Below are 20,612 nucleotides of genomic sequence, written 5' to 3'. Positions count from 1 at the left end.
ATAAGAGCTTGAATATGCTAAAGCATATGTTGGGAACCCACCCACAAGACATCCAATAAGAAGCATGGGGAAATATCCAACGATCTCAAAAATATGAGAGCGCAATCAAATAAAAGTAAGTGGGTCCACAATTTCTAATAAATGGTCTTTGAGCACGCCAAAGGTATAGGCTTGACAAATCTGTCATTTAAAACCTTACGAGCAATCATGATTTAATGTGAAACCTGATGTTGATTAATCCACAAATGGAGGAAATTATTGACAAGAACCCAAACCACATGTACATAGTACATACTCAAAGATTTCGGCACTCTTAGACAAAGTTGGATACAACAAGAAATAAACTCATACAAGTGACGATGAGAAGTACTGACAAGGCCAATAGAAATATTGAATCATCTTTGAAGGCTTTAACTTGCTCTGTCATGTGTATGAACCAATCCAAGAGATGTTTCCCAATGTGACAACAGTCAGAGGAGAAGGAGATGATCTATAGCAACAAGACGGTTCAAAGGAGGAAGAAAAGTAGGAAATGCTTATGCCGAGATAGTCATTCACATTTGATACACCAACGGATCAAAGTTTAGCATGGAGACAAACATGGAAGAGAATGCGTGAAGGAAGAAAGTCGTGAATGTAGAGTATTGAACAGAAGAATGGGAAACTTGAGGTCAAGAAAGGAGAGGTTGCAAACAAGTTTCCCCAAACCAAGCAAGCCTTCATTAACACCACAAACATACACTTATTCAATGTGGCTCTCAAACCTGCTAGGGATACCCGCAAAGACAATGATGCAAATAGCCAAACCGAGCACAATTTCCAATGAAGATCACCCAGGATGCAAAAGGAATTCCTAGGCCAAGAACGACCACAAAACTTGTGGCTCCAATACCATTGTTGAACACACAAAAATGCAAGAGAGAATAATGTAATTGTGTGATATATTTCTCATTAGTATGATACACAAAAATACATTTGCTTATGACCTTTCGCTTCATCTTTGAAGAGGTCTCTTGGACTCCTCATGACTCCACATTCTCTTAAGACTTTTCATGTTCATTTCAAGAGAATAATACATTTACCATAATCCCTAAGGATTATGTTTCTAACATATGGGTTGTACTACATCTTGTCACATGTATTTTCTTATGAATCAAATTGTGCCAAATATAAATTCCCCTTGGGCGAACCATTTCTTGCCAACCTAGATCCATCTTAACTCTGGATATACCAAGCGCCAAGAGGGATCAAATCTCTTTTGACTTTAAAAGAGGTTTGCACCTCAAAAGATTTGATCCCTCTCGGTGCTTGGCAAATATGGAGTTACAATGGATCTAGGCTGGTAGATATATATATATATATATATATATATATATATATATATATATATATACTTCTTCTAACATAAGAATACCATTGGCAAAACCATGGGTTGTTAAAACTTGGAGCCAAAAAATGCCAACGGAAAACTGACTAGTTTACCTCAATATATATATATACTTCTTCTTACATAAGAATACCATTGGCAAAACCATGGGTTGTTAAAACTTGGAGCCAAAAAATGCCAACGGAAAATTGACTAGTTTACCTCAATTTTATTTTAATAATATTTTATTTTATTTTCATTTTTATGTAATTTGGTCGAGTCAAAATGTTTCCAGGACAGGACACGACACGACAAGACGACATTACAACATCACTTCCAAACTAGGCTTGACAGCGCCTCTCAGCACAATCACTCAAAGGGTGTCAATATAATTCCTTTCATTTATTTTCTTTCTTTGAGAAATAGGTTAGTCACCAAAGAAGATCACAACAACCTACACACTTGCAATTTGTTGTTATTTGTACCACCGTAATGTGAAACCAATCTTAGAATATTGATGATCGTCTTCCCTGCACCTCTTCATAGAACTAAATCATCAATGATGTTGCATGGCAGTATGTGGTTTATATTTTTTATATAGTTAGCATTCTTCTATGTAACCTCGAATTATCAAACCCCAAGGGTTAGCTCAATCAATTGAACCTTTCACTCGAGGAATGTTGCCAATGGGGTGGCCTTAGGATATAGGTTCAAATCGGGTTGAGTCCCTCGAGTTACTAGCCACCATTGTGGGTTGCAATTAAACCACCCACCATCTAGATATTTCAGGGAGGAGGTTGGATCCCACAAGGTTTTCCTTGGGATTACCATATGAGTATTTCCTAACTGACGGCCATGTCCAAGATAGGTTGGCTACTTAATTGCCTAACAAAAATTGGGGCTACATAGCCCTTTTTTGTCTACTGTGAACCATAATACCTACCATGGTGAAAAAGAGGAAAATGATAGAGCCAAAGAGAGAGTAAAATTAAGTTTCTGCAAAGGCAAAGGTGTAAATTTGACTAGCAATAAATCTAGGGAGCAATCAAGGAAAAAACTACAAAACTATTCACTTCGAAGAAAAGACCCTCCATGATTGGTTTGAAAAGTTGTAGACATGATTGGACAAGTTTGTGCATATATCCAGGGGTTTAAAGGAGCGATTGTCATAAAAAAACATTCAAGCGAAATTTGCTATGGTATACCATTTTGGCCATTTTCTTTTTACTCCAACAAAATCCATAAACTTTCCCATCTCGTCAATGCTTTTATCATAGCACAGCTATTTTTAAAAAGCACAAAATCATATATTTAATCAGCCAGGATAATTAAAAAGTATACCTTTGTGTGAACGTGCCATTTATTCCCAATATGTAGCAAACATCATCTTTAAATAGTTCTGTTACATTTTAATTATGTAACTTCAAAAAATAACAATAAAAAATTAAAATTAAAATCATAAACTTTAAGCCTTGATCACAGTACCTATTTGAAAAGACAGTTGCAGTTATTCAAAAAGGTTGATAATGGTAGGGAACTCCTTATGTTTACCTACCATTTATTGCTACTAGATTGCAAAAGTATTTTGCAACTTTTTGAAACAATCCTATGCACAAAAAACAAGATTAACAATGACAATTTACTGGCAGAAATTGACAATGCAGCTCTATCTTTCAAGTCTGTACCTCTGAACACTCATCCAAGCTTTGTCTAAAGCATCCATGTTTCTTAGTAGTTGAAAATCCCACAGAAAGAGCATGTTGGGGTGGAACAACGCCTGCTGATGGATAGTTACCATCATTACCCGCAGCCAAGGAAGGAGATGACGACCCATTAAAATGATGACCTTTTACAGCTCCCCCATTTGACATCAAAGTTTTCCTAGATAAGCTCACTGGTGGCCCTCCAACAATGGTGCCAAAAGGTACAAGTTTATCTTTATTGGAATGCGGTACAGGCTTCATTGGTGCTAATAAATGCTGTCTATGCTTGTAGAAGCTCCTATATTTTGTCATTGACTTCTTTTCTTGATATGGCCTGCTTCTGCCTGGATCATTTGAAGTGACCGGAATCATTCGCTTCCCGGGCCTAACATCCAATTGACCATTCCAGTTTTCCATGTTAGAATTGTCCAGTAGGGACCTCTTCCTGCTTCCAACAGGTGAGGCAAACCAGACTGGCAATGATGTCCTCGCAATTAGTTCAGAACTACATTTAAAGTCAATATCACTATGCTGTCTCTGCTTCGAGGATGTGGCTGAGTGAGTGTCACTCGTCTGGAAAGCAGCAACAGGTACCCCATCAACACCAGCTATTCCCAAGGAAGCCAAATTACAGTAAGATAACTGGAGTGCAAGCTGACGCAAAATCTGAAACATAAGCAGTAAACAGAGCAGATCAGCCATTAGAAATTGCTTGAACACCAAACTGTAGAACATAAAATTCATGTAAAGAAGTTACCTGTGCTGCCCAAGTGGGGATTTTAATGCAAGTCTCCACTGTGGAAATTCCAGAAGCAATACAAGCAGTCCGCCGCATGCCCAGACGCAAAGCCGATTCATTATCTCCTGAAGTAACAAGTTGCACAAACTTGCTTCTACTTACTAACTCCTTTCTGATGCAATGCTCCAAAAGCTGTCCAATGGCAAACAAAGTATATTTCATTATATAGCATTTAGCAAAGATCAAATAAATAATAAAACCTGAAGACCAACTATAGGCATGAACATTCCAGCATTTTGCCAATCGAACCTTCTAGAGTTACTAGGAAATCATAAATATATGCCATCCTCAATAATACCACCTGACAAATCCAGGCAGTTATTAAATAACAGTGAACAAGAAAGAAAAGCTATGACAAAGATTAAAACTCAAAAGTGAATTCACAGAAATTAAGACCTCATAACAATCATAACGAAAACATAAAAAGCAAAAAGAGAAAAATGACTATGCATATGAGGTATTGTAACTTCTGCCCAACAGGTTCATCAAACATTTCTTATACTGCATCCATAACTTAAAAGAGTCTTTAGTCCAGTACCAAGTTACTGGACAATCTCCTCAGTCCACTACTAAAGTTACTGTGATGGAACACTGTCATATAATGCCAAATATGTTGTAAACAAGGCCTAAATAAGTCAACATAGGGATAAATATAAGTAATTAAGGCCTAAACACCTCTCCATTAGGTCAGTTTAGCGTCTAACTATAGAGGCATCCAAGTAATTGTGGCTTAAACGTTAAACACCAAAAAATAATCTGAAAATGACAATTGTTAAACCTTGACAACTCGGTACCCTTGATTTAAAACTGTTTAGATCTAATTAGATGGAACAAAGGTGACTTAACACTGTTTAGATCTAATTAGATGGAAAAAAGGCATTTTCTGACAGTGCTTATGGATATAGTGTGGGCTCCCATAGGTTATAAGTAGCAGATTATCCTACTTGTCTTCTAGGCCTTCAATCAACTTTCACCAATATTATCATCAATACTTCCCTTAAGGATGTTCTTCATCCTCTAGGATAACAGATGCACCTTAATCACTGTTGTGTATACATTTATTGCACCAAGAAGCGTTCTACAGCCCAAGCTATGGGCGACGTTGTAGTGTCCATAAATGAGTGTAAACATTTAAATGTTTGCACAATACAAGGGAGATGTTATAGTGGTTGTAATGAGTGTAAACATTAAATACATTTAATGCCGGCTCAATATAGCAGAGATATTGTAGTGTCCCTAAAATGAAACATTAAATCAAAAATAATAATGATAATAAGTATAATGTTGACTCAATTAAAAAAGTAATAAAAATAATAAATCGTTTCAACTCAATTTGTTGTATTGTAAGTTATCACCAATAACATGCATATCATGTAAATAAAAATAAATTATAAAAATTATAAAATTGTAATTATCTGTATTATCAAAGTTTTAATAAAAATAAAATATATATATTTCTATATAAAGAGATGTAAAATTTATATAATTATAAAATTATAAATAATATTAGTAAAAACCAGCATAGATTCATCTGAACTCCGGATCTACTAAGTGCCGAGAGAAATCAAATCTTTCGAGGTGCAAGTCTTTCCTCAAGTTCTGCACTCAAAAAGAAATCTGATCCATCTCGGCGCTTTGGTAGATCTGGAGTTAAGATAGATCTAAGCTGGTGTATCAGTAATCGTATGATCTCCTAACATTTGTCCAAGAAGCAGAGACATGATTTCTTGGCCACCTCTCGGGCATTTCTCTGCTCAGGACAGAGCATAATTTGGAAAAAATAACCATAGTTTATTTATGAGAAGAAGGTAGAATTTTAGAACACCTAAACAAAAACACATTAGATATGGTGGCTTATCTTGGAATTTTAGTAAGATTCGAATAACTAAATTATCTCTTATGTGCATAATATTTATAGTACCCAGGCGAGTGTGACGACATTTCTTATTGTGAACCCCTCTGACCTCACTTTCTCATTCCATTGCTGTCTCCCATATCTCCCTTTGGGTAATGTTTGTGAGCACATAACCCCATATCTACCTTATTACGTTATAATAGTGCTATATAAGGAATCTTCCTTGTTCACATCTCTGTTACTTCTACTATGTGTTCCATTCAAGCATATGGTAAGGTCTCCAAGCAAAAATTGCAAGGAGGTAAGATGGGTCACTGTAAGACATTTGAGAAGTAGCTTATGTATATAGTACCACATGCTTGGACTTGCCCTCAATTCAAAGTACGTCATATGCAAGCAAAGAAACATGAATCCATAACTGAAAAAGTCTTGTACCCCATTACATTTCCAAGTTAAATGTAAGAGAATGTCTCAAACAAAAATATTTGACATTCATATTAAGCACAGCTTGTGATCTTCAGCAGATCTGATGTTTACAATTATGCATAAACATCGACATCAATATGTTTATTTCAATTCAGTCACTACATTTTATCTCTATGCATGTGTTCTCACGAACATCTACAATTGTAAAGTTTGACAAAACAAGATGCCCATAGTTTCATGAATCCTACACCAGATTTATTGCTCCTACAGATCCAAGAACCCCACAAGAAAGAAATATCTTCATAAGACGAACAAAAAAATGACACACATGATGGTTTGAACCACAGACCTCATCTTTCAAACCTATTTCTGCACTACCCGAAACAACAAAAGATATCCGGGCAAAACTGGCAGAACAAACATCACACCGCATCGTCACCATACCCCGCACCAGTGCTGATGCTGCTGCAGGTGGTAAGGGTGCACTGTAAACAAGCCAGGACAATAAAAAAAGTCAACGTTTGCTCATTTAATGGAACAACCACATAAATTTCATATATGACTTTATTTAACAACAACAAAAGTATGAAGAGTAATTTGGAAATTTTCAAAATAATATCTTCATCAACTATAATGAAGCACATTCAGATAAACAAAAAGTGCCTCACACCTGTTGAAAAAGACTTCTACTCACGGATCCATAAGTTGCATTTATTATTTCCAAATCTGTAAATAAAATGCAATATGCCATATAATTTGTTATTGTTGCTAGTCAAGAGAATCAGTAATATCTTCCTGCATTGTTGTCAGCCTAAATTTGTGGCATTTTTAGGAGATGTGATAGGCACTCTTTATTTTGCTATTAGTACCAAGTCCTGACCATTCTCTTAAGTCCCACTGACATTTCTTGGGTCATACGTGGACATTAATATAGTTTCATTTCAGTTTACAGAGAAATATTCAATTGAGAGCAAGACTATTCAACACGCCATCTTTCAATATAATTGACGTGGAAAAGCTTAAAATATAAAAAATTGAGGAAAACCCATGAACAAGCAACTCAGGTAGAAAGGTCTTGTGTAATCATAAATTCTGTGTTTTATACAGCATTGTTAAGAAAAAGCACTGTTACCCAACTCTTCCTCTTTTTGTTATTAAAGCATGCTCTGCCCCAATATATAATTCCCTTACTGTTTTCAAGAGTATAGCAATAGATTCTTCAAATGAGATCCATTCATCAAACTTCACCAAACTGATTATAGATTAGGTTATTACATAAAATATTACACTGCAATCAATGGCACTTAAGAAGATACTCCCAAAGAGAAAAAAATCTGATGTACAATGTGCATGGAAACATTGATGACATCGACCTAAAGCTTGCTTGTGATGGATCATAATTTGTATGCATAAAGACATACACATATAGCTAGATAGATAGATAGTTCTAACAGAAAGAATGAATAGAGCTATATGTAATAGAAATTGGATGATAATATCTCTTCAGTATGGAAATATGGATGCAGCATGCAGGTATCTTTTCTTTACATGAATGTAAAGCATATAGCTCACTATCTTCTTATTGCATGTCTAATGACTAACTTGAATATTAGATAACGTTTGCTTCATAGGTGATTCTTAGCTATTTACAGAATTGTCACTAATTCTCTGATTAGGGTTATTCTTTTGGCATCTATTAACATGAGAGAGTGTACTTGTTTCTGTATCCTACCAAAAGAGAACAAAATTGTAGCCAAAGTGGTACCACTAAATTATAATATGAAGGGTGTGTAGATTGGTGTTAATTTGAGTACAATGACGAAAATGGAAAATTAAAATCGTACACTTTATACATTAATGGGAAGTAAGTTTCTGACCCTAGATCCATTTGAAAGGTAAGCCTGGTGTCCTCAATGCAAAATAGTTATATTACATCAACAAGTGATGATCTTTCGCCCTCATCTTGAATTCCAAAGACAGATGCTTTCCCCATTCCAAACAATTCAGAGATACATTAATCATCAACGCATTGAAGAGCCTCTCTTACAGACTTACATTTCTACTACCAAGGGACAGAGATTGAGATCACCACAGCTTACACTTACTTGAGAGTACAGTCCTCATTTTGGTTTGTGGCAGGCCTTCCAGCCTTGGCTCGGTAAAGGAATGTTTCCCTGGCCCTCATCGAGAGACAGTGCTTCCAAGGACAGTTTCAGGATATCTCGATCAAACTCCATTTCATGAAGGTGATTATCAAACCCACAATTCCCTATGGCGGCAAGATCTGGGGACCAAACTTGCTGCAGACAAACTGGACCAGGTTGGAGAGAGTACAGATTTTGCTTCTCAGGCATATCATCCGATATCTTGCACTTTGCTCATCAGAAGCTTTTGCTTTAGATCCTCCCTCAGGCCGGACAGGAGGTTGGTTCTCAGAGCCGTCTCATCTTCTTCAGTCGATTACAGTCTCCCCAGAGCACCTTCCCCAGATCAGATTTTCCCTTGATGCATCATGCTATCTCTTACTGACTAGACATGTACTGAACAAGACTATCAGAAAGGATATGTATGGATTATACAACCTCCCATCCTCCCTACCTCTTTCTACCTAGAGCACATCATCGTCCACCACCCTTATACATGCAAACATTGGATGCACTCGCTCAAGATCCCTTTGGGACAACTCTAGGTCTGCTCCCATCAACTCCAAACAAAGAGAGATCACCATATACCACAACCCCACAGGATCTGCCAGTTGTGCCACCTTCACAAGCCAGAGACAAAGATTCACCTTACTTTTCGATGTCCTCTATACTATGAGATTAGAGGATGCTATCACTGCCTCTATAGAGAATCAGTGGGCTCCCTTCTCTACTTTCTTCTAATACCAAGACCAGAGAAGCTTAGCCCTCTTCATCACGGAGATCTTTAGCCACAGATCTCAACTCCTACACACCATGCCCCAACCTGGGATGACCAAGCCAATTACCTCAAACTTCCCTATTGACTCGTCAGATTGAAACAATAAACGACAAGCAAAGTTCTAGAGTGCACCAAAAAACAAGATGGTGAGACCTCGGGTTGCTCCTCATCCTTCCCCTTGGGTGGGAGACCACCCAATCTTATTAAGAACAATTCAAAGGTGTCAGTCTGTGTATTAGGCCACGTGTTCTTAGAGCATGAGAGAAATCATCTCCAAATGGATTCAGAGTAGAGCACCTCCTTCTCGTCAGACTACCTCCCAAATCCAAAGGATCAAGCAGAGATCCATTTGAAATTTCCTTCTTTCAACTTCAGATGCTAGTAGCATCCCTTGCATGTACATCCCCTCAAGATCATATCGTTGAGTTCCCTGATGGTTCTACCGGACTCCCACAACAAGCCAATGCCCAGCTCACCCCCCTTTCCCTTGGCCATTAAACTCATGGGACCTTGACATCATTGGCCTCATCACCCGATCTCTCTCTCTCTCTCTCTCTCTTGTCAGGTTCTTGGGTTGGGTTGTCCATATTTCCAGCCTTGGACAAACTCACTTAGTGTTTTGTATCACTGTAACTTCATTACGGTTTTATACATATGTTCTGATGTTGTACTTATGTAGGTTTCCTTCTTTGTATAATTTTCGGCATTTCTAGGAGATGCACTTGCGTTCCCACATTGTATTCATACTAATTGTATTCTTCAATCCCATTGACCTTCTTTTGTGGTCATTCATAGAACATTAATAAAATTATCCCTTTTATTAACATTTACAATTTACCTATAAACTACTACAGTTGATTCCCATCCTCAGGAATATTTTCTGTTCCATGATTGTTTAGAGTCAACATTCAGTTTCTCTCAAAACAACATATAGATCTAATAGTATGTTGTTTGCAACTCAAGTTGTGGCATTGCTTGAAACAAAGGCAGCAAGACATGTTTTTATTCCATCAAAGTTGTTCCACTTGACATATTTTGCTGTTGAATTTCCCATTCAAAAGTCCTACATCACATACCTATTCCAAATGCAAATTTTAACAATTTCTTTTTCTACTTTCTATTCAAAATGATACATACCAACCAAGGCGATTTATCATCTATCATTTAACCATAAAATATTCAAACTGATCTCTTCCATGGTGTTTTGGTGCTAGATTTGATGCATTTTTCAAAGCAAAGGCCAAAATAACAAAAATTAATGTTAACACAATTAGAGACACCTTGGGGCCAGATAAGCAATGTTTATAAAACTAGCTAGTGTTATTCAAAAGAAAATACTACCTGGCTGAGCCTTAGTTGATGCCAAGATGCTGAAACAACCAAGAAACTCTTGATAACCACTGGAATTGACCCAACCTAGGGGTATTCCTGAGAGCATTTTAAATGGGTATGACAGTGACAAAAGAATTATTTCTTTTCTCCCCATTAGCACTCTTCTGCCTCTTAAGTAGTTTAACTTCCTCCTCCAGAGTTCAACTTATATTTTAACACTTCCATACAAATCCCTCCATTTACTCTTAGCAAATGCAGCTCAACCATCACAAATTACATTTTTTATCTCATTCTGTAAAAAAGTAAGGCCTCAAACTCCCCACCCATTTGCAGTTATTTGTTATCTTCTGGCACCCACACTGTTGCTAGAAAATCCGACAGACAACGTGCAATAGGTTCAGTTATTTTCATCATTTTTTAAGGTCATGGCCTGTGATTGTTACCCTTCATTACATCAGATTACAAACTTGTTTGGCACTGTATCTTTCTGTTACCAGCGGAAGGAGCCCTAAGACTTATATGGTCATATTTCATGGCCAGACTTTCAGGGTTCCTACTTATATAGAGAATCACATAAGTGCCACATTTGTACCAAATTTTGCATTCTATGCTCAAAATATTGAGTTGAGTTTCAGGGCCCATGTACGATGAACAAAATCAACTCCTGGAACAACTGTCTCATTTAGAAAAATGCAAGCAAGGATAGATAATCAACAACACTCTGATCAATGCCAATGTTCTTGAGAGTGAAAATTATAAGGATAACCTATTATCAAGCACCATCCTACACATAAATCTCAGGTCATGTCATGTACCATGGATCTCATTTGCCTGGTTATGGTTTCCCAAAACATATCGGAGTCAGTAGCAGGCTGCTAGAATTGATCAACTCCTTTCATTCCACATCAGTAAATTACTAATAACCAAATAATTATAGGATCAAATTAGTAACAAAAAATGAGTAAGTAGTAAAGGAGCAACAAGTCCATCAAGCATAAATGTTGCATCATACCAACAAACCTTGGCTCACTAGTGAGGTCAATGGAATATCAGATATATCAGACCTGGCATCTGATCTGAAGGAAGTCCAAGCTAAGTAGTACAGCCCTTGAACTTACAGTTTGTTTCTCAAAGCAACATACAAAAGAAAAATCATGTTCGTGTGATTATTTATTTCATTTCTCATTTTGCAGTAATAGTTCTTTATATGTTTAGTTCATTGAGGTATTAACAAGTATTTTAGGGGATAACTGAAATGAAAGAGAAAGTAGATATGTAACCTCTTTCTCTCAGTCATCTCTCGCATATGTCAAAGAACCTTTGAGTATGGGATGGAGTATGAATTGCTTGTTTCTCTATCTTTATTTGTTAAGTCCTTCTTTTGGTGTTTAAACCTGATATGGTAGAAAAGAAATAGAAGGTAAGGACCTCGGCACTGCTTAGATCAGTGATGGCGAGTAACTGCACCCATACATTGTTGGACATAAATAAGGCAACCCAATCGAGTTGTGCACAAAAAGATTAGATATTTCTTTTATTATGTTATAACAAATTGCATCTCTTATAAAGTTTGACAATGATTGCATGAGTTGTCAGCAATTATAAGGAATTGCAAGAGTTGTCTAAGTGCATGGGGATTGTAAACAGTCTACGATGTACACTGAAAGGAGTCGCCTGCAAGAGACAGGATTCTAGGAGCTCATGAGAATTATAAACGGTCTACACTAACTGGAGCCACTAGCAAGAGACAAGAGTCATGAATAAGGAATGTTGCTAATTGAAAACAAAAAGTTTACACTCACAAGAGAACTACCCACCAAAATGGGTAACCCTATAGGATAAAAAAAATTTCCTTATCTGTGACAACCAGCCAGCAAGCCATGTAGCTGGCAGCCCCTGACAGCCACCACTAGCTAATGATCTGCCATATATCTCCGCCACTTGCAACAGCCATATGCTTCTCACCCATCCGGCAGGAGCACATGGATGAAGGTGGGCTTCTACTCATAAGGTACTTTAAAAAATTTGTAATCGGGTGCTTATCCTTGTTTGTCTTTGGGCATTTGATATGGATTATGGGGTGATCTGAAAGAAGGATGGGTTTTGACCGTGGTCTTGTTCTCTAACCTTAAATAGGGGGTTAATCTTCAACCCTAGTCCAGTGGGACCTCCCCTAATGGCCCAATGGGTATAGGAGGGGCACCACTTGTGAAGATTTGATTTAGATAGCGTAGTTCTATCTATCCCTATGTCATACTTAACACTTTCCATCACACATTACAAGCCCTTATCTCACATCCATTCTTCAAGTTCAATTGACCATTGCTTCTTTGGGATTTGGCAACCATACATCCATATACTTGGGTGGGGCATGGAAACTTTGCCCTAGGAGGTTGATGCAACTATAAGAAACAAAAAAAGCATATCATGGCCACAACAAATCAAAAGAAAAAATCAAAACGCAAATGACAGTAGGGACATACAAATTTGCATGTGGGCAAAATCCTAGCATGAGCTCTACCTCACTCATTACGGCCATCACCCAATTCCTAAGCACATGTTGTTCCATTACATCATCAAAAGAAGGAACCCTTGCATGTCCCAACCTCAACGAGCAATGAAATGACTCATCCTAAAGGGGTAATACAATTGTTATATCATTCAAAGCAAGCTCTAACCCTTGAGCTATGAGCAGTAATACAAAGAAAAATCAAGAAAACTGAAAAAGTAAAAGGCGCACAAGAGGGGTCGAAAAACAAAAGCCAAGTTGGTAACTCATGCATCCACAATTGCTCCCTCCTGAAATCTATACACTTACGATGCGAGTTGCCCATCAGTCAGTCCCTTTGACCATGGCACTTGGCCATGAAGACTTACCCCCTCTGTAACCATCATTATTAGTCACTAACACCTATCAATTAAGGGGAGGACTGATGAAATGTTACTTCCCCTTAGGGGTTGGAAAAACCTAATAGGGTTGTCCTTTAACCACTCCTACCTAGAGAGAAAACACCATTGTGGGTTCAAGGCCCTGATTTTGGTTAGTGATCCTTAGTTGTTAAGTGTTAAATAGCCCATGACACTCGAGCTTCGTTCACTTGAATGCAATAATGATTTTTGTCCCTAATGAATGGTCCCTTTCACTAGAATCTATGTTGTGATTGTCAAGTGGTTCAGCAGCTAATGTCTTGGGCACCTTTCCATAGGTACCCAAGCCATTGGAGAAGTATATTAGCACTATCAAGTGAAGCATTGAGACTCTTGTGCCTCCTAGCAACAAAAACATATAACACATAATACTGGGCACCTCCTGCACCCAAAAAGTTATGCCACCTTGCACTGTTAATTTTTCTCAGGGCTATATTGTTCTTTGCTTTAGATAATTGCATTTAATCATTTACATATTGAATTCGCCCCCATAAAACCATAACATCATTAGCAACATATGCAATTATGTAGAAAGAACAATATCATCATCAATGCAGCAGAACATAAAGGAACAATAGAAGAAAATCACTCACACATAGAGGCACCAGGATTGGTCTAAGACTAGGGCAAAACCCCACAAGGGGAAAACCCTTTCAAATTCTTCTTCTTATTAGATTGTCAGAAAATGTTCAGCAAAGAGAGAGTACAATGATCTAGTTCTTCAACCACAAAATTATCCAGCAAAATCAACCAAACAATATCCCAGAGATGAACCAGCCATACTAATCAAAATCATGATTCAAAAGCCTACGAGCAACTATCAACATTTGTCGTCAATTGTTTGAATTTGCGGTCAACTGATGGAATCTGTGGTCAACTGTCACCTGAAACTCCAAGTCTTGGCTGCATGGAGCAAGTGCTCCTACGTGCGGTTGAAGCGTCCTGACCGCACGAAGAGGCTTCTGTGTGTGCGACTATGGCCGAAAATTTCCTGTAACAACCCTACGATTGCGAACCAAAAACCCTAATACGCACATGCAACCTTCGGACACTGCAATCTCGAGCCTGTACGAACCAACTTCAAACCTGTGCGAGCCAAACCAAAGAAGAGAGAAGAAGAAAAATGCTTGATGCTGCTCTCCAAATGAGGGTCACTTGATTTGTATTTATAGCCATCCAAGGGTGTCCAATTTCATTTTAGGGTTGAAACTGTCCTTTTGTGCACATGTTGGTTTCCATAATAAAATTACTTTTTTCCTTAACCAAATTAAATTCTTCCTAGGGCTAGGAGGGGTCTTTCTTGATGAGGAAGATTGTCTAGACTCTAAAGGAGGGAATTTGTCCCTGAGCTACCAAATTAACACTCCCTCTCAACTAGGGAGAAATTACCGACTGCAACATATGTCCCATCACAAATATCTCGTCAACAAATGTCATCTTCGCTCATCTCTACTCATACGTTGAACACTCTCAAATCTAAAAGAAGAATAATTTGACATCGTAGGGGAGCCCAAGCTACCACCCTCTATCCATCAGGGAGCCACTGCTACCACCTAGAACCACTGCCAACGGGTATCCCAATACTACTACCCGGGAACCAATGACAATGAGGAAGGTCCTATGGGACACTCTCACCTCGTGTCTGCGACAATAGGAAAGGTCGGACACTCTCACCCCAAGTCATCTCACATAGGGGAGCATCCGGCTACCACCCTATATCTTGCAATAGGCAAGATACCACTTACCAAGCAAGGATCACAACCATCCCACTGTGCAATCAATGGGCGAGATACCACTTTCTATACGAGGTAAGGATCACAACCATCTTATTGCATGTTGATTTTCCTAGCATTGATCCTTAAGAGTCATGTGGTAGAACCCCTGCATCATAATCTGAGCTTGGGTGAGATACTTGACTTACCAAATGTAAGGATCACACGCCCCCAAATGCAAGGATCACGGGGAGAGAATCCCAACAATCCCAGCTTGTGAGTATGATGCCAACTGGGGTAGACTCTGCTAGACCAAATAAGGGGAGATACCCAACTTGTCAAATCGAACAAAGATCACGCACACCCTATGGGTGACAATAGGGGAGATACCCGACCTACTACAAGAGTAGGGATCACACGCACCTATTGTCCAGAGATCCCTCAACCCCAGGAGCTCTACAGCTCAATTCCTCACCCTAAGAGCTCAGACAAGGTGGAAGAGCTAGCTCAATGTCCTCAATCAACCTAGACCCTTACTTAGGGGGGTCACATCCATCAATCCATGTTGCTCTCTGTAGATCAAAAACATATCAACGTGCTCATATCTGATACCAGCTCAAACAATTCACTAAAGAGTTCAATCATATTGCTTTATGTAGTTCTTTTGAGCAGCAGTCCTTTGTTTTCCTGTTCATATGGAACATCAAATCAAATATTATGTTAGAGCAAATACATGTCATAAAAGGATACCTTATTCATCTTCCCTCTCACGGAGGCAACAACCACAAGCCTAAGCTTGTCTCATACAGCAACATTGTCTCAATCTATGAAGATATCTCTATCCCAGCTATATACGGGATTCTCTACCAATCGGATCCCACTCTTTTTGTCGCAATATATCATTGTCATATCCAGAACTTGCTCAAACAGCTCTCCAAAGAGCTTCCTTAACCAAACTGTCTCGCAGATAGCCATGCTAGCAACAATGTACTCAACCTCGACCGTGCTTAAAGCTACAGACTTCTATTTCCTACTCATCCAAGATATCATGGCAAATCCCAAGCTAAAGAAGCACCCAGATGTGTTCTTCTTATCAATAACGTTTCCAGCCCAGTCAGCATCAATGCATCCATGCAATCATACATTTCCTATGGTATATCTTAGACCAAGATTGATCATCCCATGCAGATTATTTCAAAATGTGCTCGGCAACAACCCAATTTGTATGAAGCGGCTCAGTCATGAATTGACTCAAGGTGTTTATTGCAAAGCATATATCCAGACAAGTGTTCACAAGGAACATCAATGCCTCAATCGATTGTCTGTACTCAAAGGGGTCTACCAAGTTAGGTCCATCCAATTCCAGCAACATCTCTACATAATTTTAAAATTTAATTCCATCAGGGTGTCTAAGGATTTGCATTCCCACTTTCCAAATCTCTCCAATAGCTTCACAACATATTTTCCTTTTCCAAACTTCTAATCCCAAAAAGTAGTGCATCATGCCAAGATCCTTCATCTCGAACGCGGAGGCCAACTCCCTCTTACTTTGATCATCAAAGGCTTCCAAGCTTCACCAGGTAGTTGTCAATGCGGACATACCAGGATCGAGGAGCTTGATTCAAGACATACAAAGCTTTCTGCAAACATAACACTAACCAAACCAATATACCCAGCTTCAAACAAATCAATATTGTGCAATCAAATCAACCAAGTCTGCTTATCAAGCCTTAAATGCCAAACCAAAACTAATATCAAAGCCATAAAAGTTCCTGCCAATATCACTGTTAAACTTTTCAATCCAAGTCCCCAAGTACCAAGTTACAACTTTGTCTATTGTCATGACAACAACTGCCATTTACCAAGCAATATCAAGCGAAACTTCATCAAACCATCCACATGATCATAATATGAATCATTTATGTCACTAAATGTAAATGCATACACCAAGGACAAGTCATATAAGTTTCTTCCATCCATTCATTGTGAGATTTCTACAATAGACAGAATAAAATCATTGCATACTAAGGAGCAATCCTTTACTATAATACTAGCTCCAATGATCAAATCAAGACAAATAACATATTGAAATTACTACAAACCCCAGCAAGCACAAGATGAGTCAAGACATTCCCATTCTCTACAACTAGTCAATTACTATGTAGATCTCACAGTTCCTTAAACTTCCCTACTCATAGAACTCTATCATTTGCTTCATGTTTGTAGGTCATTCATACTCCTAGTGTGCTCTTGGTTTTGCACATAAGTTTTCAATTTTTGTATCCTACAGGATCAGTTGCACCCATAGGCCTTCTTCTATGTGACTGGGAGGCTTATAGCCGCACCTTTGAACCTTTCTCCCAACAGTTGGGACTTGGACTAGGAGAAACCCTTTTTGCTCAAATCAAAACTTCAAGAACATCAAATGATCATCTATTCATGTCCATAAACCTTGCCTCAATAATCAAGAGTCTTCTATTCATTTACTGCAAATAATAATAGGTTTTGGGATTTTATGGAGAGTTTCTCCCTCTAAATCGAAAGCCTCTTCAATCATCATCATTCACCACTTTATGGTGTCCAAGCTAGATCTTGGGACCACAAAGAGCCATTGAGGTGAATTTGAGGGCCAACCCTCAAATCATGATTTTTACATGCTACTACACCACATTGGACACCTCATAGCACTTGGAGATGCCACTTATAACCTTTTTCATGCGTCACATTAGCCTTAGAAGGCTAGCAGCTCACACATGTGGGCTTATGTTGCACTTATTATCAAAATCTAGTGGGTTGGCTTGTAACCCAAGGGTTTCTTGTGATTTAACTTGTTATTAGGGGCTTGTAGGCTAATATTAGGACTCATGCTCCTCATATAAATAGAGGAAAGGATCTTTAATTTCAATCATCATCACTTGGACTATATCAGCCCTCCTTAGGATAATATCGACCTCTTGTATCTTTGGAGAGATGTGATCTATGGAGAACACTATTTATTGGAGCTCTTGTCTTGGCTCTAGAGAAGTTATCTTGGATCAATGAATGGATTGTTCATGCATTTTATCTCATACCTAAGCCTTTTTATTGATGAAATTTTGATCTTATGTCTAATGTATGGAATGTATTGGTAATCTAGGGTTTTTCTATTGTACCAATTATTGTAGAAGATCAATTTTATAGAATCTAGACATCATTATCGTATGCATTACTCAAGAATAACTGTGAATGGAAATCCCCTTGGTGAACTTTTGAATTAGCTCTCCCAAGTGAATATCGATCCCGCACAAAGATAATAGTTAGGGTTTTGTGCTAGGGCATTAAGATATCCTTACTCCTTTGCAAGATTTGGCTAATCTATCTATCCCATAGACTCTATCAACCCAAGGACTAGGCACTGGCCTTGTCATTTGGTGATCAAGCTTTATTTCATCCACAATTTAAATCTCACTCTTTTTCTTTCTCTTAAAGATAAGCGACCTCAACTAGGGCCTAGTATGAATTTTGCCTAGGAGCGGAATTTTTGGTGGTAGGAACATTCAACATCAAGGATATACTTGGTTGCCTCAAAATCAACCTCCTTGGTGGCCAACCTATCCATGTTAAACCATAATTTCTCTTGCCCTAGAAGAAACTAGTTTAGCTAAGCTTTAACTTGGGGACTTTTTGAAGGTTTCATATGCCATTGTCTTGCTAGTATTCATTATTTGGAACCTTTTATGGAACCTTGACCTTGGGATACTCCTGTTGCATGTTATTTCCTAAACCCTTGGTCTAGCATGCCCTAATTAGGCCCCTCTAAGGCATGTGAATTGTCTTATTCACATTGTTTGAGCCTTGTACCTTAGTAGAGTCATCCCTTAGAAGCCTCTTGTATCACCTTAAACTTTTAAGCTTAGAATATCTCCTTTAGGTGACCTATATACCGGGAAGCCTCCCATTGGTGAAGTGCATATACAGCAAGGGGTAGTGGATGCGGTGACAGTGGGCCACACCTCATTGTTGTCACTTAGTCTAGTGCTTGCCTTGTAGAGCACCCCTCTACAAGACCTGCTAGATTTTGCGGCAACAGCCAGACAGGGGTCAGAGAGTCATCAGTCTGCATAGGGTGTGAATCTACAGATATAGTTGTTATCATTTTGGCAAGGCTAGCCTAAGCAGGGTAGGAGACAGAAAATCAAGCTAAACAGTTACCCCAACTGTTGAAGCACATAGAGTCTGACCTGTAGAAGAGAAAAGACAAAGGGGCTAATCCGTAGACCATCTGGAAGTAAGTCACCCAAAAGTATATAAGTGAGTCGGCTATAAATATATCTTGAAATTGGCATAAAGCATCTGCATTTACCTGCAAGTATATATCTTAAAATTGATAGAAAGGCATCTATAATTTCGAAATAAATAAATGAATGAACCATTGTTGAGAAATTGCATTTGATAGACAGGAAGATAATTTTCTGGGAATGAAAAAGTCTTCTTTTTCAGAATATTTGGTGAATCTCAATTTTGTTTTGGAGTGTTCAGTCATGTCCAATTTATCACATGTTATGATGGAGAGTAATCAAAAGTTTAATGGAAAGAATCTTAATAATTGGAAACAAAGTATGCTTGTGACTTTTGAATACAGGTGCTTCGACAGAATTGTACTGGGAAAAGAAGTATACAGTGAAATCTTTCAGGATGCTCAAGAGGTGTATGATGCAAGAAATAGAGAGGCTGTTATACTAATTAAGCTTTCAGTAACTGACGAGCTACTTCCTAAAGTTCAAGAAAGTGAAGCTGCATTCAAAATCTGGATGCAGCAAAGGAACATGCATGAGACCTCTGACAAAGGTAGAGTTGTTTTCCTATAAGCAATATTGCTTTTAATAACGATTGAGGAACGTGACTCCCTTTAAGATCATTTATAAAAAACCAAAGATATTCCAACATCAAATGAAGGCAATCAATAGAAAGATGGAAGAAAAGGACCTAGTAATCATTATATTGAAAATTATATCTGAAAATATATATCTATCATTTGAACAATTGAGCAATTAGCTTTTCCAGAAAGATAGCTGCCAGAAGCACTTTGGGAATTTTTGTGAGCATGAAATTCAGAGATAGACCCGAAAGGATTACTAAGTGATTTTAGTTTTCAAAGATAGGTCACAAAAGCAAATTTTGTAGAAAGAGATTGTGGGATGAAAATAGCAATCCAGGAGCCTCTTCCACAAATCAAACTGGAAAGAAGAATGCTAACGTACTTGAACATAAAGAGTAGTTTATGTTTTTGTGGCTAGGTATAAAATGGTCAAAGTGAACAAATCTGATTGGTACATTTGAATACAGTGCATCATGCCATTTCACTAACAGAAAGCACTGGTGTCTTGATTTTTTAGCAGATAAGACAAGTCCTGATTCTGTGATTTTTGGAGATCAAGACTCAAAAGGAATATAGAATTGCAGATGCAAGGTGGAAGTTTATTCTTCCTAAATGTGTTCTTTCTTCCCAAATTGGAGAAGAATCTTCTCTGTAAGTGAAATTATGAAACAGAACCGCACTTGGATGTTCTTTATAGCAACCACATGTTAT

The 20,612-nt window shown here is 38.1% G+C and overlaps 1 protein-coding gene across 1 annotated transcript in view; it reads right to left on the bottom strand.

The window, feature by feature from the left end:
• The window catches only part of LOC149220637 (ARID/BRIGHT DNA-binding domain-containing protein), a 107,077-nt gene that overhangs the window by 59,586 nt on the left and 26,879 nt on the right, over positions 1–20,612 (bottom strand). Inside the window, exons 8-10 of the mRNA XM_089384844.1 lie at positions 6,499–6,634; positions 3,827–4,000; positions 3,052–3,735 (exon numbers count right to left, since the gene is read on the bottom strand). Of these exons, the coding sequence (XP_089240970.1) occupies positions 3,052–3,735; positions 3,827–4,000; positions 6,499–6,634 (994 nt within the window). The remainder of the gene's footprint in view (positions 1–3,051; positions 3,736–3,826; positions 4,001–6,498; positions 6,635–20,612) is intronic.

This window comes from Pinus tabuliformis, chromosome Q (assembly GCF_031772625.1).
Source record: "Pinus tabuliformis cultivar Carrire ecotype Pingquan chromosome Q, CPIR1, whole genome shotgun sequence".
NCBI lineage: Eukaryota > Viridiplantae > Streptophyta > Pinopsida > Pinales > Pinaceae > Pinus > Pinus tabuliformis.
Note: the sequence above shows the minus strand (reverse complement) of the source record. Positions and strands in the feature narration are given on the sequence as shown.